Raw genomic sequence first — 18,902 nt, forward strand, 5'->3', positions numbered from 1 at the left:
ATATATATATATATATATATATATATATATATATATATATATATATATATATATATATATATATATATATATATCTTATCCAGTCTAGTCTTCCTATCAATAGTAGTTCCCAGTTTTAAATTCAGTTACATCACCCTAGTTACCCTAAAGCGCAAAAGCAGCCATTGGGTGTCAGCAGAGACAAGCTCAGGTCGTCTTTCACGCCTCTGCTTATACATGCTCTTTGCACTTATCTGCCTGTTAACAAGCAACATGTTATCTCTGTTCCTCCACCATGAGGGCTGAGCTCACAGTTGCCATGGGTGATGTGGTTTTCACTCAACTGTTTGACGTCAGCCATAAAAGCAGAAGTGGGCGTTCCTTTTCACAGCAACAGAAGGAGGAACTCACCTTACAATGCAAACAAGCATTACAAGTGTCGGCTGCATGCCACAGACCAGGGGGTTGGGAGGCAAATTCTGTGGAAACGCATATTGAGGTACGTTTAACCTTAAGAAATTAGATAAGAGAATGTGTAAGCTGATGAATGAAAACTGCAGTTTGAAAAGTGCAGTTTTGGCTCTTGGCACTACCAAAAGAAGTGGAGAAAGTGAAAGCGCTACAGAAGTTGTGGTTGACAGGGGACATTTTGGGCTGTCAGTTATTCTGTGGGTTCCTTTTTTTCCACTGCAACTTTACCTTGACGGTTAATGAGTGACTAGGTCTCTTTTCTCAAACGTTTCAAAACAGGCCAGGGCAAGGTACGTAGAGACGAAGCAATAACTGAAGTGTTGAACAGTCTGGAAATATCAATTCGTTGTGTGAAGTGTAAAGTTTATTTGTTCAAACAACAAAGAACTTTGATATCAGGTTTAGAGAAGAAGTTTATCATATACTTACAGTATGTATTTACCTAAAATTGTTACTTTGTGAGTTGATCATACAGTGTAGTGCTAAAATCCGCATGTTACAAAAATGATCTTTTAACCACAGTTTTGAGATTGCCCCACGCAAAGCTACCACTGACTTTTTTTTTCCCCCAATAACAGCATGTTCTGAAGTGTTTTCCCCCCTCTTATACCTCAGCAACTTGCCATTAACAATTTTTAGTCATTAAAGAACGATTTTCTGTTTATAGTTATGTTTAATGTTGTGGAACAGCAGTGAAACAAGTTCCTGTTAACGCTTACATTAAGCAGCTGTAAACAGCTGTTTATAGCCTCATTTTTGAAGTCCAAAAGAAAATAAATGCAGCTTGTCATGTTACCGAGAAACCTCAAACCACAACTACCTCTGACCGTTACAAAGTACTGACACTGGAGACTCTTTCTAGAAATGCTTAACAAACATCACCCCAGAGAAAGCTGCTCCATATCAACGATTATATTTGTTTTAATCCATTTATGTGGTGTGTCCACCATAAATCCCTGTGAATGAGTTATTATTATAGAAACAACAACGTTTTAGAATCAGCACACTAATATAATCGTGAACTACTGTCAGAGCTTCTGTTCTAGAAAATTAACTAACAACATCTGACCAATCAGAATCAAGCACTGCAACAAGGCTATAGTATAAAGTATTATATTTTTGGAAAATGGCTGAATTATTAATCAGTTGTTCCACATTCAGAATAATGACTTGGTCCAGTATGTTTTCAATGAATTCTCTGAACACAACTGTAAAATTGTTTTGGTTAAAAGTATTTATGCTATTCAGCCTTCAGAATTTTCCAAAATAAGGGCGAAAAGTTATCCTTATACTACTTTGCAAAGGGAATGCAAGGTTTGTGGCAACATTATGAGTTCAAAATAACTACTTTGTGTATGTTAAATTTTATACTATTTTATTTCTGGCACATACCTACAGTGTATTAATGAATGGAATCATTGCTTCTCGATGGCTCTTTGTTTAAATCATTTGTCTGTAGATCATTTGAATCCTTATACATTCTAGGAATGAAGTTGCGTTTACGTAAGTTTAGACCATGAGTGCTATACAAGAGGGGAAAAAACATACCCTTGAAAGTGTAATGATTCCCATTTGAAATCAATAGAGAGAGACACCAAGTCAATTAGAGGTTTACTGCAGTTCTTACTGGCTTAATTTCTCTCTCGATTTGTGTGGGGGTGGTGGAAAGTGAGCCTGGCAGTGTGAGTGAGGGAAAGAATGCATCATCCACACCTGGCCATAATTCAGCACTAATTTTGTGTGACTAGGCTTTGGCACTATGCCTCACTGAATGCGTTTGATATGTATATCACCAGACACGAGGCTCGATCAAACAAGCACCTTGGGGGACACTGACTTATTGCAAAGGCTCAACATCATAATCAAAACATCCAACAAACCTCCCCAAAAATAGGCCAAGGTTGATAACGAGGCAGAAACCAGTGCTGATATGTAATATTGCAGCACAGTTGGCTTGTCTGTTACGCTTTTCCTTAAGGAATACAGTGGCGATGGGTGGTGTGTGGGGTGGGGGGAATGGGGGTTTAGAGTTGCTGCTCTAGACGTTCAGAAGACGTTCAGCCTCTTGCCAAGAGTTTGACTGACTTCGAGTTTGATAAACCTTATAACAGAGCAGGGCAGAGCAGATTCAAAGACAGGATTTATGTAAGACGAGGTCTTCAGCAGCAAAAGGGCAAAGTCTGTTTAAGATCTGCTCTCTGTTTGTACAGTACTGCTGTAAAGTCTTGAACGTCCCACTGGCTGGGGTCTTTTGATTATGTGCATTGTGGTTGTAAAAGTACTCAATATATTTTTTCTTCTTCTTAATTATTTGCAGTATAATCAACATTTATGGAAATAAGTGTGTGGGGAAAAAAACATTCACAAGTAAATGACAAGTAGCATTTAATCTCAGACTATTCATGTTCATTAGAGGAGGGGTTGTCAAATATTCTTTTTAGTACAGGGCACCCTTTAATTATACAACACATTTCATGGACTCTCTCAGCACAGATTTTATAAACATAATCCAACTATTCAAATAGTTTCAAATTAGATTCATTATTCAAATGTGCACAATCAAATTTTTTTTTTTTTTGGCTCTTTAGATCAATATAGCTTTTTTTTTATTTGTTTATTTATTTACTTTTTTATTATTATTATTCTTTTCCACCAACAGAACAATAATGAATGATAAATGAAATATTCTACCACTGTAAATGGACCCCCATTTTGAGAACCACTGCATTCGAGAGGGTATGAATTTCATGCTGAAACAGAAACATGGGGGTTAAACTTTGTACAACATTTCCCACCCACCATTTCCGTTTTGTCAGTTAGAATAAAGTGGCTATTTTTAACAAGAAAATATTGTACAGTCTTTCTCGACAAACACATATCGTAGCTATGGACATGAGAACATCCTCACTTGCCTCTCTTACTGCGCAGAACAACAGGATGGGTTAATTGTTAACATTCGAGCAGTAGGTTGTTAGAAGTTGGTTGCAGGAGCTTTAAAATACCTCGTCTCTATGTGTCTGCTTGTTTCAGTGCAAATGTTTCCTCTCTGCTTCCTCTAACTTTTACACTTAGCTGTGGGGGTCTTTGAGTCAGACTGATCAAGTTATGAACAGATGTACTGAACTCATTCAGTGATGTGAACAAGCAAAGGCAGGTTGTTAAAAGCTTGATGTACTGGATTGTGTTTTCCCCTGCTGAATACTTGAACACATATCACACATTTCACAGTATTTCCACATATGAAAACATAATCATTCAGATGACAGCATGTGGATTTTTAGTTTTGATAATAATTGTTCAGGTGCATTCTTTTGTCTCAGGTCACTGTAGTTCATTTGAAAAGCATTATTTCGTATAATAGTACTGAAAGAATATCAGGAAAGTAAAATAATCTATTTTATATTTTGTTAACAGTGTGTAAAAGACAAACAGTTTTCGTTTGTGGGTGAAATTGTGTAGTGAACAGCAGATTCTGGGGGATTTTTGGACTGACTGTCATTCATTTCACATCATTGGCATGTATGTTCAAACGAGAAGTATAGAAATATTGAAGGATTTATGTGCATCCGCTTGCATTTTACAAAAGATGTATTGTTTAAAGTAACTTGTTAAATAATCAGAAAATAGTTTTACTACATACTGCATTTAAAACAAACCAGAACGGTTCGAAAATGTTCCACATTAGAAGTAGGGATTTTACACTGTGGCAAGTGTATGCAATGTGAAAGCTCTTAGCGGTCATAATTGGAGTGCACGCTGCTATTTTAAAATGCTGAAAATGAAGATGTAGACTGCTGCTGCTTGCTGTTTTGAGTCAGTAATTCTCAGCTGTAACTGCGAAATATTGTAGTGTTTTGATGGCCAAATAAAAATTCTTAATATCCATCATCATCATCATTATCATCATATCATAATTTATTATTATTATTATTATTATTATTATTGTTGTAGTAGTAGTAGTAGAAGTGGTAGTAGTGATGTAGTAGTACATGGTAGTGGTAGTAGTAGTATCGATAGATAGATAGATAGATAGATAGATAGATAGATAGATGGATAGATAGATGGATCACTTTTTATTAATTCACTTTTCATAGTAGTGGTGTTAGTAGAGGTAGTACTAGTAGTAGTAGCAGTGGTAGTAAAAGTAGTGGTATTGGTAGTAGTAGTACTATCAGTAGTGGTAGCAGTGGTAGTAATAGACGTAGTGGGAGTAGTGCGAGTGGTAGTAGTATTGGTAGTAATAGTAGTGGTGGTGGTAGTAATAGTCGTAGTGGGAGTAGTGGGAGTGGTAGTAGTATTGGTAGTAATAGTAGTAGTAGGGGTAGTAATAGTCGCAGTGGGAGTAGTGGGAGTGGTAGTAGTATTGGTTGTAATAGTAGTAGTAGTGGTAGTAATAGTCGCAGTGGGAGTAGTGGGAGTGGTAGTAGTATTGGTAGTAATAGTAGTAGTAGGGGTAGTAATAGTCGCAGTGGGAGTAGTGGGAGTGGTAGTAGTATTGGTAGAAATAGTAGTAGTAGTGGTAGTAATAGTCGCAGTGGGAGTGGTAGTAGTATTGGTAGTAATAGTAGTAGTAGGGGTAGTAATAGTCGCAGTGGGAGTAGTGGGAGTGGTAGTAGTATTGGTAGTAATAGTAGTAGTAGTGGTAGTAATAGTCGCAGTGGGAGTAGTGGGAGTGGTAGTAGTATTGGTAGTAATAGTAGTAGTAGGGGTAGTAATAGTCGCAGTGGGAGTAGTGGGAGTGGTAGTAGTATTGGTAGAAATAGTAGTAGTAGTGGTAGTAATAGTCGCAGTGGGAGTGGTAGTAGTATTGGTAGTAATAGTAGTAGTAGGGGTAGTAATAGTCGCAGTGGGAGTAGTGGGAGTGGTAGTAGTATTGGTAGTAATAGTAGTAGTAGGGGTAGTAATAGTAGCAGTGGGAGTAGTGGGAGTGGTAGTAGTATTGGTAGTAGTAGTAGGGGTAGTAATAGTCGCAGTGGGAGTGGTAGTAGTATTGGTAGTAATAGTAGTAGTAGTGGTAGTAATAGTCGCAGTGGGAGTAGTGGGAGTGGTAGTAGTATTGGTAGTAATAGTAGTAGTAGTAGTAGTGGTAGTGGTGGTGGTAGTAATAGTCGTAGTGGGAGTGGTAGTAGTATTGGCAGTAATAGTAGTAGTAGTACTAGTGGTGGTGGTAGTAGATGCCAGCAAATGTTCTAATGTGTACCATACAGTACTATATCCTTAGTATACAACTTGTATTCCCTTAAAAGAATTGTGCCTATTAAGAGATTTAAAGACATTTCCATTAACTTTGCCCATTCTCCTTTTAGCTTTCCCTTAACGTCCCTGAAACAACGCAATGAATATGTTTCAAAGTCTATGAAATTAAGGAGAGTAGACTCTAGAATCTCCAGGAAAGCTGCTTATTAGAAGGTAGATCTACGTAGTTTGGACAGTGAGTTTTGACAGCCTCACGCCATGAGGCCTCTCACTCGGAGCACTCCCGCTTGTTTCGTTTCCTGCTATAGAGCAAGCAACAACCAAATATTTTCTGTTTGCGGATCTTCCAGAGAGCGAGCCAAAGAATACATATTTACACCACAGTCTACAATACACACAGACACAGGCGGGAGAACTATGGGAGAACAGAAACATAACCCTAGGGAGTTAAATGCCTTGGAGCTGGAGGCAGCTTCAGTAGTCCAGGTGTGCCTCGGTTGTCAAGGTGCTGTCACTATGCTTACGTCCTGTAACATGACACCGAATGAGGGAGCGGTAAGGTAAGGGGGGAGGGGGAAAATGTGTGTGTGAGAGAGAGAGAGAGACAGCGAGAGCGAGAGAGAGCGAGAATGATTTTCATAGGACAACAACTATGGAGTAGCTAGAAACAGGATTTTCAGGTAAAACCTAAAACATATACGGAGTCCCTGGTGTTTCCAAACCATACAAAGGTTAAACGACAGATTAGGGCCATTATGTACTGATCACATAGCTCCTGGTAAAGAATTACAATCTTGGCAAATGCGACAAAACCATCAATGAAGCTGTTGATTCTGCGGCAGGTAATGCTGCCATCTAATTAAATATCATTTGTTTATTTTACTGTAGTCAAAAAAGATTTTTGCACTAATTTTGCGTGCTAGGTATAGTTATTTCTGAACCTTTAGGATACTACTGTATAACCTAAGCATGTAAACTCAAGTTATTTTGATCATTCATTAGTGAGTGATGGATGTCATGGTTTGTAATAAGCGAAGTATGTAGTTCGGCTGGTTAAGCTGAGTAATATTTAGCATGAATAAAAAGCATGTGCTGATTGTACAATGTCAGGTGATGCTGGAGTATCTAGATTTGCATCATTCATGCATTATGTATAATACTTTTCTATGTTCTTATAAGTGAACAGTGCTTATTGGTTACTTATTAGACCATTAACACCTGCTATGTGAACATCTATTCAGTGTTGACTGTCCCTGGACTTTCTCATTCCATCCACAAAGGGTCTGTGCATCTAACATGATCACCAGAGCACCAAGCAAGGAGCCATATATTTTCAAAGGATTTAAGAGAACATATATATAGTATATATTTAGGGCTTTTGGTTTGTATTGGTTAGGGCTTTTCCACCATCATGCCTGCAGCTGCTGTTTTAACCCGCTCTTGCTTGCCGTGACGTCAACAGTACATTTCCTTCCTGTTTCTTGTGTGGTGTGTCTACAAAGAAAGATAAGGGAGCACAGCTAGAGCAGCCATGGAGGACGAGAGAAAAAGTTGTTTACAGAATGCTACAGAAGCACGGCTGTTGTAACGCGTTGGACGGAACGAAAAGCACCCCTAAGCTGTCATGTAATGCCTATTCTGAATTTTTGTCTGTTGATTTAATAGATATGGAGAAATCGGTGATGTACGACTGTTTACACTTACGAAATGTGCTGCTGCTCCTAAAGGTCTTAGATAATACCACTTGGCATGATGGCAGACATCAGACTCGGGTTATCTTTGGTAGAAGAACTAATTTGCAGGGTTCCTCTTTTGCAGATTCCCGGCTGCTTAACTACTGGAAACAGCAATGAAGTGAAACTTGTCCGTGCCTCTTTGGTTCTATTTGAACATGGATGTTCAAACATGTTGCCTTTTCATAGAGCTTGAAGTGTTCTCTAAATCAAACTAAAACTTTTTGGAACTGAAACCAACACCCTTAAGCCCGAAAAGGCCCACTGTGATGACTTCTTAGGCCTATTTTTGGTGTTCAACATGGCCGCTGTGGTTCAGCAGACCGAGGGCGCCTGGGATGGCGCAGTCAAACAAGAAGACGACTCTTTGCAGGTAGTATTTCGTTTTCTAGGTCTTACAATGCCGTAATAGTTGTGTATTAGTGAATAAGTGATGCTAAACTAGCTGTCTTCCACAGTAAAAGGGGGTTGAAAATGCTGAAAGCCCATTTCTATTGTCAATTATTCATGTGCTGCTTCACTGTGTGGGCAACATAATGAAAGCTGCCATGACCTTGATTCATTCAACCCACTTCTATTATGGAACAAGCTAATACTGATGACAGGGAGGGTATTCACTCATTGCTTTATGAAGATCTGTCTGACACTATTCATAAATTTTCTTCTTCTTTTCCCTCCTTTTTTCCCTCCAGTTGGCAGATCCATCCTCTTTCCCGGCCGTAATCGTGGAGCAAATGCCACATAGCCACCTGCTCAATTATTCGGGACTGACTTGTGACCAGCCATTAAGACTGGGTTTGGAGCAAGATACTGTTGATGACATGACACAACTGTCAGGTTGGAGCACATATCCTACTCAAGTTTCCTCAAAAATGTAAAGGGTCTTTTGTACCCTTTCTGATCAACTTTTCTGAGAGTAATATATGTGTGTATAGAATGAGGGGAAATAAGTATTCAGACAATTTTAAAGGGGTCATATGATGCTTTTTAATGTTTTCCTTTTCCTTTAGTGTGTATTGTATCTGTTTGTGCATGTTTAAGATCTGCAAAGTTACAAATAGTCTCCCACAAAGGGATTTATTCTATCTAAAAGAGAATACTGCTCCAGACCTGCCTAAAACGCCTCGATCCAAGTCCAGATATTACGTCCGCAAACATCTACATCACAATTTGAAATATTAGCATAATGCCTCCATAATTTTTTTGATTTTTAATTGATAAAAATTTTTAACGGTATTTTATATTGTCACTTCAGGACATGAAGTTGTTATAGTGAAGAAGACAAATTAAACATTTACAACATCGTATCTGAAAACTACGGAGTTACAAAATAAAAACTTTCTGCTCAAGTCGTGTTTGCAAAGTTGGTTCCGCAAAGTTGTGTTTGCAAAGTTGCTCGATCATCCGCATTTTCAGAATCTGACTCGGGCTTGAACTGATTCGGTAAAACCGATGACATTATTAACTGTGTTTATATTTCCTTTATAAGCCTTGGAAGCTCATGATTATGGTAAGGGGCGTTACATTTCCGATACACACTTGAGGTTACTGGCTAATCACAACACAAAGGGTCAGCTGGCCAATCAGAGCTCTCTGGGCTTTTCGGAAAGAGGGGCTTTGAAGAAACCGGAACTCAATCGGAGCGTTTCAGGCAGCCTGGGAATAGAGGTACTGCAATAATGTACAGTATGTAAAAAAAAAATGTGTTTTTGGACCATTAAAGCATGTTAACCTATTCTATTACACCCAATAAACAAAATAATGAACTTTTAAAATAGCATTTTAGGACCACTTTAATTAATTTAGTTCCAGCATATATGAAGCGCATATGTCCACTTCAAATTTACACATGGATTTTGTATTTATAAATATGAACAAAACAAATACATTTCTGAAGAGAATTTAATCTTATCAGCCAAGAAACTTAATCTGACATTGCAACAAGAGAACAACCCCAAATATACAGATAAAACGACTCAGGAAGGTCTACCATGGCCCTGCCAATCTCTGCCAATGGGAATTGAATCCCACTGAAAATTTATGGAGGATTTTGAAATTGTGAGCCCATCGGATTTATCCTCGTAACCTTGGAGAATTGAAAAAGATTTGCCAAGAGGAATAGGCTAAAACTGAATCACAATGCTGCACAAAACCCTAAGTATTTCTTAGTATACAGTAGATACCTCAAAGCTGTATTTACCAACAACAGTTTTGCAGCAAAGTACTGTTAATAATTTGTGGTGTCAGAATACTTTTTCCCCTATCAATGTAGTTTTTTAAACATAACTTTGTTTATGATTATAAATATATACTTGTGTTCATATTTATAAGCACTATATATAGTGAGAGAATCAGTGGATTTGGTATATAAACTTATACCACAGCTTTGCTGAACGCTCAGTTCTGGTTGATCAGAAATGGATAATTATGTTTTATAACAGCGGCTCTCACAGTAGTTCTGGTTTGAAAACAAATCACAGATTTATATTAATACATTATTGTTTCTATAGTAACAACTTACACAGTGACTTGTATGGCAGACACGCCACATAACCTAAGGCTAATAATAAATGGATAAAAAATGTGTTGTTCTTTAATAAAAAGTTTAAAAACTTATAACTGTTTATATGATGAAGCTGTCTATAAGGCAACTTTTTTTTTTTACATCTACGGAAAAAGTCTCTGGTGTCGACATTTTATAACAGTCAGTAAGTTTTCCACCTGAAACTCTTCAGGTCAGAGGGTTCCACTTTCCAGTTTCTTTGTAACACAACAAGCGGGAGTTTTTCCTTTTGTCTTATTAACTTAAAGAGAGAGAAAATAAAGATGCCTGTGAAGAAAAGACAGTTTATAGCTGCTAAGTAAGTGAGAACAACGAACTTGTCTTGCGGATGTTTTATATTAAATGTAACTGATAAAAGGTATGACTGATAATAACTGATATTCATAAACAAGTGTAATAGTTGGCAAATTGCTGTTGTTCCTGCTCATAATAAGAAACAAAACAATAGAAACCCTCATAGAATTTGTAATCATTTTAATGGTTAGAATGGGAATTGTATTGGTTTTAATGGAAACTGTAATGGTCCCTGTGGGTCTCTACTGGTAATTTGTTGCCTTCTATTGGTGGCATATTATATCTAGTGGATACCATTAAGGACCTATTTTAATAGGTAGCTGATGGTTTGTAATGGTATTTGTAGTATAAACCATTAGAATTTCTGTGATGGTTTCTATTGTTTCTATTTTTCCAGCAGGGGTGTAAGAGTAATAAAACACTCTATAGGAAAATAATGACCTTTGGAGTGGTAACGCATCACACACCCCCTTGCCGTTGACTATTTTCCTACAACAGCATGTTTTATTACTTTTACATGGTCTATAAGGCCTGGGGTCCATGAATAAGAGGGAGGTCTACGCTTAAAATGACACCGCACTGCGTTTTTATCGGGAAAACATCTTTATCAAATTTTATTTAAAATAAATATGTTTTTAATGTGAACTTTTTGCTCTTTGGGGCACATTTCATCCCATAACTACGACATAGTAAACAAACAGGCAGCCAGGCAGGTCGATTGTACTACGTCTGTGTAGCGCAATCCCAATCTGCAACCTAGTGCACTTCAACGGGCGTTCAAGCCATTAGGTCGTTCCCTAGATAGTGCACCTAAGTAGATAATGAGGAGTGTATTTGGGACACAGCTTCAAGCCCCACCCCGGGCCAAGTTCTCACGTGGACAGTCAACAAGGACGCAGCCTGGAGCATAACACTGACGTCGGCGCTGTTTCTCGACTACACACTGATTAGCCAACTGATAGAAAGCTCTTGAGTCGGAAAGTGGGAGAATGTAAGCGTTTACACAGGCGTCAAGCTGAAGTTTGGGGATTAGACCTCACGCCGAACGCACTGTGTGTGTGTTTTAGAAAAGTAAGTGTGTACACGTCAGAACGCGTAGTTTAGTGAGAACTGTGTGTTATGCTTGACTGCTAGCGGACTAACCCTCAACTCTTACAGTTTGTGAGCTGTAAAAAGTACTTTTATTGAGTGTAGTTGTCATTTAACTTCTTAAACAGCTCCTTACAGGCAACTTTTTGCTGTTAGTGCTAAAAAAAAGAAAAAAAGAAAAATGGTTAGCTGACGCTTATCTCAGCCTGGAAGCTCCTCGGTTTAACACACTGTAGTGTTTAGTGTGTGAGATGAAAATACAGGGCGGATTTGACAGAAGGGAAAGAGAGAGACTTGAGCTGTACATGCATAAAGGAAATTAAAGATAAAACAGAAGTTTATGATGTTGTTTTTTAATTATTATTATTATGATTATGATTTGTTTTTCAGTGGAAGCTTATCAGAGTGGTCATGAAGATGCCATGATGGAGAGTGCAGAAGCTGCTGAAGCCCTGATGAACATCGATTCCTCCACTTCTCTTTCACTGGATGAGAAGCAGATCCGTAAGTGTTTGCATTGTATGGAGGGACTGACTCTCAGCTTGTTTATGTTCCAAGTTATACACAGACTTACAGGTGTGATGGCAAGAAGAAGAAAGAAAGAAAGAAGGGAAAAAATACAATGTGTTGCAGCTCATCAGATCAGCGCCAGTGATGGATGGTGCATCCGTAGAAAGGGTTTGAGATTTTCACAATGAGCAGAAATTGACGCAAAATCAAGTAAACCAAGGGCGTAACCACGGTATGGACATTGGTGGGGGGGGGTCCAACGAACTCGGTGGGAGGATATGGAAGTGAATGTAATGTTAATGGTCAAAAACTGGAACTGACGTTAGCCTAGCGTACTTCGTGGGTGTGCAAATATCAAAAGTTAATTGATGTTCTTAAGAACAAACCAAGCCATGGTATGATGCCTTCTATACCTACTATTTAGGTATCTAGTTACTTACTGTCTGGAAAAAAAGCTTGTATGTTCTGCTGCACTTTTCTACACTTGGCTGCTGTCTCCATTTCTTACAGACTGAGCTGCTAAAATATATCAACGAACTTGCGTCGAGTATGGGCGCAACCAAGTGTACAATTGGATGGGGGGGGCACACACCTATTTGCCTTAACAAATGGAAATATATTAAAAAGGAATAGACATAAATAAATAGAATAGATGAAGAAAAGACAGATCCGTTGGCAGGGTTCATTAAATTGGGACATATAGAAAATATTTTGTACTGTATATCGGGGGGGGGGGGGGGCAGATTGGTATTTCCTCAAAATTGGGGGAGACATCCCCCCCCCCCCAAGAATGCGTGGTTACACCCATGCAGTAAACGCTGCGATATTCAGGGGAGTTTGCGTTTTTTTTTTTTTTAATTACCGCAGATTTAACGCAGACGTCATCACAACGCGTGTCGATTCACGTAGTGGTGAGAAGATTGGGAATCGATTGTATAAACAAGAAATTACATGGAATGTCTTCAAAGATCCCCAATAGAATCTGTTTTAAAACAACATTTGATCAAGTAGTGTTCACTAGACTTCGCATAGATCATTCGTACATTTCTGCTAAAAGGCAAAGACCCAACTCTCTGTATGTTCTGCAAGTCCCCATTTTCCATTAAACACATTTTATTGGACTGTCCTGCTTTTAATGCAAGTAGACAACATGTTTATGTAGTAAGCTCATTTGAGGACTCTTTTAGTAAGATTTTACCGGAAAAGGTTTTATAATTTTAATCATATGTAAATGTAAAACATCTTATCTGATCTTAAAGTGCTGCATTTTCCTTTCGTTTGCTTTCAGTTTTATTGTCTTGATGCAACGCTTATCGGTTTTGTAAGTCTGTTTTTGCCATGAAGATAGCCACGGATGCTGATATGGCATTAAAAGATGCACTATTACTAGATTCACGTGCATCGAACATGAGTACAGCTAAAAGGTCTCGTTTACCAACAAGCGCGAAAGACGTGCAAAACAGTTTCGTGCGATTGTACTTCTGCCAAATCGAGTCGTTTACTGCCCAAAAAAAAGCACAAAAAACTCCGCAAATTGCATCGCAAATTTTGAAAAACAATTCGGCTAAAATCAAGCGTGTTACAAATATTACCGTTTCATGCTATCATGGTATTATATGACCATTAAAAAAAAAGTGATGAAAATTTCACTTTGTACAAAAGTCTTGAAAAGTCTACATACACTATATGGCCAAAAGTATGTGGACACCTGATCATCACAACCATATGTGGTTCTTCGCAACTGTTGGCACAAAGTTGGAAGCACAAGATTGTATAAAATGTCTTTGTGTGCTGTAGCGTTAGAATTTCACTTAACTAGAGCTATGTGGCCCAAACCTGTTCAAGCATGACAGTGTGCACAAAGCGAGCACCATAATGACATGGTTCAGCAAGGTTGGCGTGAAATGATTTGAGTGGCCTACACAGAGCATTGACCTCAACCACACTGAACATCTTTGGGATGAACTGGAGTGCTGACTGCAGCCCAAGGTTTGGCCTTGAAATCCCCACAGCTACACAACAAAATCCAGAGGAAAGTCTTCCCAGAAGAGTGGAGGTTATTATAACAGCAATGGTGGGAATAAATCTGGAATGGGATGTTCCAAAAAAAAAAAGAGGTCATATGGGTGTGATGGTCAGGTGTCCACAAACTTTTGGTGAAATAGTGTATATAAAAATCCTAACGTGAACAAAAAATAAATAAATAAAACCTCTCTTATCCTCTTATGTTTTCATATTGACGTTTTTTTTTTTTTCCTGTAAAATCTATTACATTGTCTGGGTTTATCACATTGTTGTTACAGGCTGAAAGAGAGAATGGATGCACTGCAGGAGTTTAAGGTGGAGCAGTGTGCAGTGCTGCCTTGCTAAAAATAGATTGTTTCATTTAGTTCTGGTCAGAAGTGTCATGTTCATCTGTGTGTTTTTGATAGCCATCGTGTATGATAGTTACCGAACATGCTAAGAATGGCACCAGAAGTAGCAATGAAATGTTTACAGTAGCGAATTAGACCACGAAGGGGTTTTCGGTGCAATCCGCCTCCCCGTGTTGAGAAACGAAGGTTGCTGTAATATGATTTAGAGGGCGTCAGGATGGAAGAGGTTATGAAATCCAACCTAGATTTTTTTGTGAAGAACACCAGACACAAAAGGGATAACTCCCCTAGAGTAAGAAACTTGATAAAGACGGTACAAAATGAAGATGTAGATGGTAATGGATATAAATGAATGTTAATCAGTATTGTGCAAAAGTCAGCGCTGGGCAGTTACCTCAGTCATACACCATGACTAACTGTGAAAGCATAACAACTCTAGTCTTTCTCTTTTATTTTCCTAAATGGTCAGCTTGTCTTCTTTCTGAAACCATTGGCGTTTTTAAACGCTTTGCATGCCAAAATTATTGCATTATCATTCAGTCCCAACAGTCATCCTTCATTTATTTTTTTTCCCCCTCCGATCACATAGCTCAAATGTTTTTTTTGACGTCATCTCTGGTAGAGGGTAACCAGTTTTTAACGGACGGTGTTGTCGGACAGCAACAGTGGATCCACCTTCAAAAAGGATCTTTACCAGATGATAAACCAAAGGCTAAAAAGGGTAACTAATATAGCTAACACTTAATACAGTGAATATTAATATTGTATCGACTGTTATTCATGTATATTGGTACTTTTTGTGACTCTCAGGTAGAAGACCCAAACGACCACGGGCACATTCTCCAATGCCGGACATAACTATTAAGAAGAGCAAGGACAGCAAAGGTGAGAGGCTTTAAAAGAAATAAATAAAAAAATCTTTGTAATATTACTTTTTGAAGATGGCTCAACACATGACCATGATCATCCTCACTTATGTAGATTACATTTTACTTGCCTGCAGGAAATACATTGTACCTTTGGGAGTTTTTGATTGCTTTGCTGCAGGACAAGAACGCTTGTCCCAGATACATCAAGTGGACCAATTGGGAAAAGGGCATATTCAAGCTTGTGGACTCCAAGGCCGTGTCACAGTTATGGGGAAAACACAAAAACAAACCGGACATGAACTATGAAACAATGGGAAGAGCACTTCGGTAGGTTTTCTTGCAATGCTTCACTCTTTACTTGAATGAAAAACCATTGTTTAAAAAAAAGAAAAAAAAAAGAAGGTATTTATGATTTGTCTCATTGTCCCTTCTGACAGATACTACTATCAGCGTGGTATCCTGAATAAAGTCGAGGGTCAGAGACTGGTGTATCAGTTTGCAGTGATGCCAAAAAACATCGTCTACATAGGTGATGACAGTGACGGCCCTGGTGGCAATAATATCAACGTTTCAAACGAGGATGATGATGATCACTCCAGTGAGGCATCCATCAATGAACTAACATCTTTAAACTTCACCTCTCCCTCCCAATCAAAATTGCTCACTTCCAAAACACCTTCTATGAGTACCAAAGTTCGGAAGGCTGTGAATGGAGGCCAACGTAAGCCAGTTAACAACCCCATTGAGGTTACAGGAGCCACCAAACCAGCCCGTTCATTAGGTCTCATCCAGCAACAGCATCTACCCATTGTTTCTGCAGAGATGATTAAAACTCTTCAGAATGTCCAGTCCATTCAACCAGGCCAGCACGGGTCGGTTTTCCGCACGGCTCAGCTGTTAGAAAGTCTTCGTGTTAAGCAAGAGACCGTTGAGGTCAAGCAGGAGCCGCTGGAGGTTCAGCAGGATGGCCAGGCACCTCAGATCGTTACGCTCCAACTGGTACCTGTATCTTCCACTGAAGAGGGAATGGATGGATCTGTAACTTCTCCTCAGTTCATCATGCAAGCAATTCCAGAGACCATCCCAGAGGAGATGACCCTCGTAGTACAGAACGTCACCTTGGACAAGGCTACTTCTGATCCTTGCCAAGATTTTGTCAAGGAAAAGAGCGAAGAAGCCATCATCTCTAGTTCTGTGTCAAGTAGTGCCTCAGTAGTGACATTTGCTGGAGGGCAACAGTTGGTTTCTCAACCTTCTGGTACCGTTATCCGTTCTGTAGTCACTGCAACGGAACCAAAGATATCAGGTCAAATAAGTGACCCCGACCCCGGAGAGGTCTGTGAAGCTCCTGAAAACTCCCTTGACGTCCCACAAAGTCCAAGCTTGGATAAGAAGAACCTCTCGGAAATAAAGGTGGAGCCATTAAGTGTGGTCATCTTTAATGACTCATGGGTGGGTTACACTTCCAGCGCAACCACAGAGTCGTCAGACTAGACTGAAACCTCATTTTGTCTAATGCCATTAAGGCCTTACTCATCACATTCCTTTGGGACTTGCACATGCACTGGAATTCACAGGCACTCCTTTTTCTTTCTTTTTGCCTCTTGTTTTGTTTGCACCAGATTTGCCTTGCTATGCCATGCAAAGATTATTTTTAGGCGGATCACTGATTCTTATGCAGCTTATTCTGGCCTTAAATCCTATTTTCCTTACTTAAGTGCCCTAAATAATGTACTGCAATGTTGTTCCTCAGGGTTCTTCTCTGACACAACCAGTGATGTGTCGATAATGTCGCCATGAAATGGACGGCCAATTGCAGCCACTTTTTATCGTTCACAGGAGAGCTAGGCTCCCGGCTTAATGATAGCTCCTGGATGGTGATGGTCAAATGAATTAGTGATGCTGTACGTGATGCATATCTTCTTGGTAAAGAAGCATGAGTGCAGACATGTAGGTAACTGATTCATACCTGGATCAAATGTGTGACTTGGCTATAAATATTTAAAAAAAAAAAAAGATGCTGTATTTTTATTGACCAAATAAATTTTCTTGCTAAAAAGCTATATGTTTTAAAAGCTGATCATGTGCTGTTGACTGTATTGCTGTTAATGTTATTTGAGAAATATATTGTATGTGACCAAAAGGAACTGAAAATTCAGGTGTTGCATCAACGTGACAATCATTTCATGTTACTTTACTCACTAAATATGTATATTCTGTTCGAAAGAAGTTGCTAATGATGCACTGCAGCCTGGTTTGAGATGAATTCTATTGAGATGGAAAAGCAAGTACTGAGCTATAAACATTCCTTACCACAAGATGCTGCAGTTCATATTATTTGTATACATTTTAGGATCTGTCCAGGGCCTGCCTAACTTCATTTGGACTTGTGTTAAAATCATGTTTTCGGTTAAATGGAATTTGGGTCCAAAATGGAAATTTAAAATTTGGGGTTCACTATTTAGATTTCAAAAACAAGGAACTGGATCTGGAACTTTCTGGAAGCACATATGCATTTGGCCATGCACATGTCCAAACTTTTACGAGGTACTTAACACGGTGTCTTTTGTTCCATCCAAACGTTTGATTACAATGACTGCATGTTTAAAATACAATGACTGAATATGAAGCTGTATGCCTCCATCATTACCTACTAATACTGGGTCATCTCTTTTTGTATATGCCAGTTCTTTAATCTATAATCTTCCTTGTTTGTTTCTGTGTTACATGCTGTAGTACTGATAACTGTAACGAATGAATGTGACTCCCAATTTTTTTATTGCATTTTTTTTTTTTTATTGGAAAAGCCTGTACAATGCTCCTGGATATCAAAGCCATAATGTTGGTGTTTCTAATTAAATATCATTGAAAATGTCTACCATTTGCCTTAATATTTGATGAAACTCTTTTCTTTCAGTAGGATTTATTATTATTATTTTTTTAATCTGAATTTCTTGATGACCTCATTAAACAAACCTCAAGTACACCTTATGTTAGTTTTGGGGGGGTTTTTTTGTTATTGGCAAAGCCATAATGTTAATGTCTCTGGTGATATATTCATGGAAATATTCAATTTCATTAAGGGAATTATTTTCTATTCAGGAGGTTTTTAGGTTAAAAAAGATGAATAAAGATGACGATGGTGGATTTTACGCTCCTTTTATGATCACATTTGCTTACACAACTTAAACTAAATAAGGGATATTTTAAATAACAGGTTTTTAAATCTCAATGGCATCCAGTAATTAGTTGAAAATAAAAAGCATACCTTTACCACACCCTTCTTACAAATTTGAATGATAGCAATGTTAATTTGAAGCTGAAGGGCTGTTGACCCGTATACTCAAATCATTGGATAAATATTAACTCTTCCTGGGTTCTTGTCAGGTTTTGTGGAATAATTACTCATTTTCTTTGTACTTTTTAGAGTTGGACAAACTAAAGACTTGTCACAAGTTATTTTTTTTTTTGTTTCATTGTTCGTTTGTTTTTAAAGCTGGGTGCTGGGTTTACTTCTCAACCAGCATCATACTCAGCTACCAACTGCCAGGTTTCAAAAAATTCTTTTCAAAATGCTCGAAAGATGAACCGGCATACAGTGGATATAAAAAGTCAAAACACCCCTGTTAAAATTGTAGGTTTATGATGTAAAAAAAAAGAAAGAAAAAAGAAACAATTTCAGAGCTTTTTCTACCTTTATAACAACCAACAGAATTCAAGTCAAAAACAAATACAGGGGAAGAAAAAGGAATAAATAATAAATCCGAATAACCCAGTTGAATTGTGGCAGTCTGATAATAGATGTTACAGAGGTCACTTTTTG

The 18,902-nt window shown here is 38.3% G+C and overlaps 1 protein-coding gene across 6 annotated transcripts; it reads left to right on the forward strand.

The window, feature by feature from the left end:
* Positions 1 to 320: 320 nt before the first annotated feature.
* Positions 321 to 17,955, forward strand: LOC128602248 (ETS-related transcription factor Elf-1). 6 transcript variants are annotated; one of them, XM_053615941.1, is made up of 8 exons: positions 321 to 478; positions 7,465 to 7,752; positions 8,072 to 8,216; positions 11,716 to 11,829; positions 14,833 to 14,931; positions 15,021 to 15,095; positions 15,214 to 15,406; positions 15,517 to 17,955. In XM_053615941.1, exons 2-8 carry the CDS (start codon positions 7,681 to 7,683, stop codon positions 16,571 to 16,573), a joined length of 1,755 nt encoding a protein of 584 aa, XP_053471916.1. In that variant the 5' UTR covers positions 321 to 478; positions 7,465 to 7,680; the 3' UTR covers positions 16,574 to 17,955. The 6 variants fall into 6 exon arrangements, with proteins under 6 accessions (XP_053471916.1, XP_053471913.1, XP_053471915.1 ...); XM_053615938.1 differs by having other exon boundaries at positions 324 to 478; positions 14,800 to 14,931; XM_053615940.1 differs by lacking the exon at positions 321 to 478 and adding an exon at positions 6,014 to 6,488 and having other exon boundaries at positions 14,800 to 14,931.
* Positions 17,956 to 18,902: the final 947 nt, after the last annotated feature.

Source organism: Ictalurus furcatus, chromosome 26 (assembly GCF_023375685.1).
Source record: "Ictalurus furcatus strain D&B chromosome 26, Billie_1.0, whole genome shotgun sequence".
NCBI lineage: Eukaryota > Metazoa > Chordata > Actinopteri > Siluriformes > Ictaluridae > Ictalurus > Ictalurus furcatus.

What these genes read in the sequence shown, in the direction of transcription:
- LOC128602248 (XM_053615938.1), top strand. Translation starts at nt 7,681, where the DNA reads ATGGCCGCTGTGGTTCAGCAGACCGAGGGCGCCTGGGATGGCGCAGTC. An exon ending in AAGAAGACGACTCTTTGCAG is followed by an intron (nt 7,753 to 8,071) that starts GTAGTATTTCGT and finishes TTTTCCCTCCAG; the next exon opens with TTGGCAGATCCATCCTCTTT. An exon ending in GAAGAGCAAGGACAGCAAAG is followed by an intron (nt 15,096 to 15,213) that starts GTGAGAGGCTTT and finishes ACTTGCCTGCAG; the next exon opens with GAAATACATTGTACCTTTGG.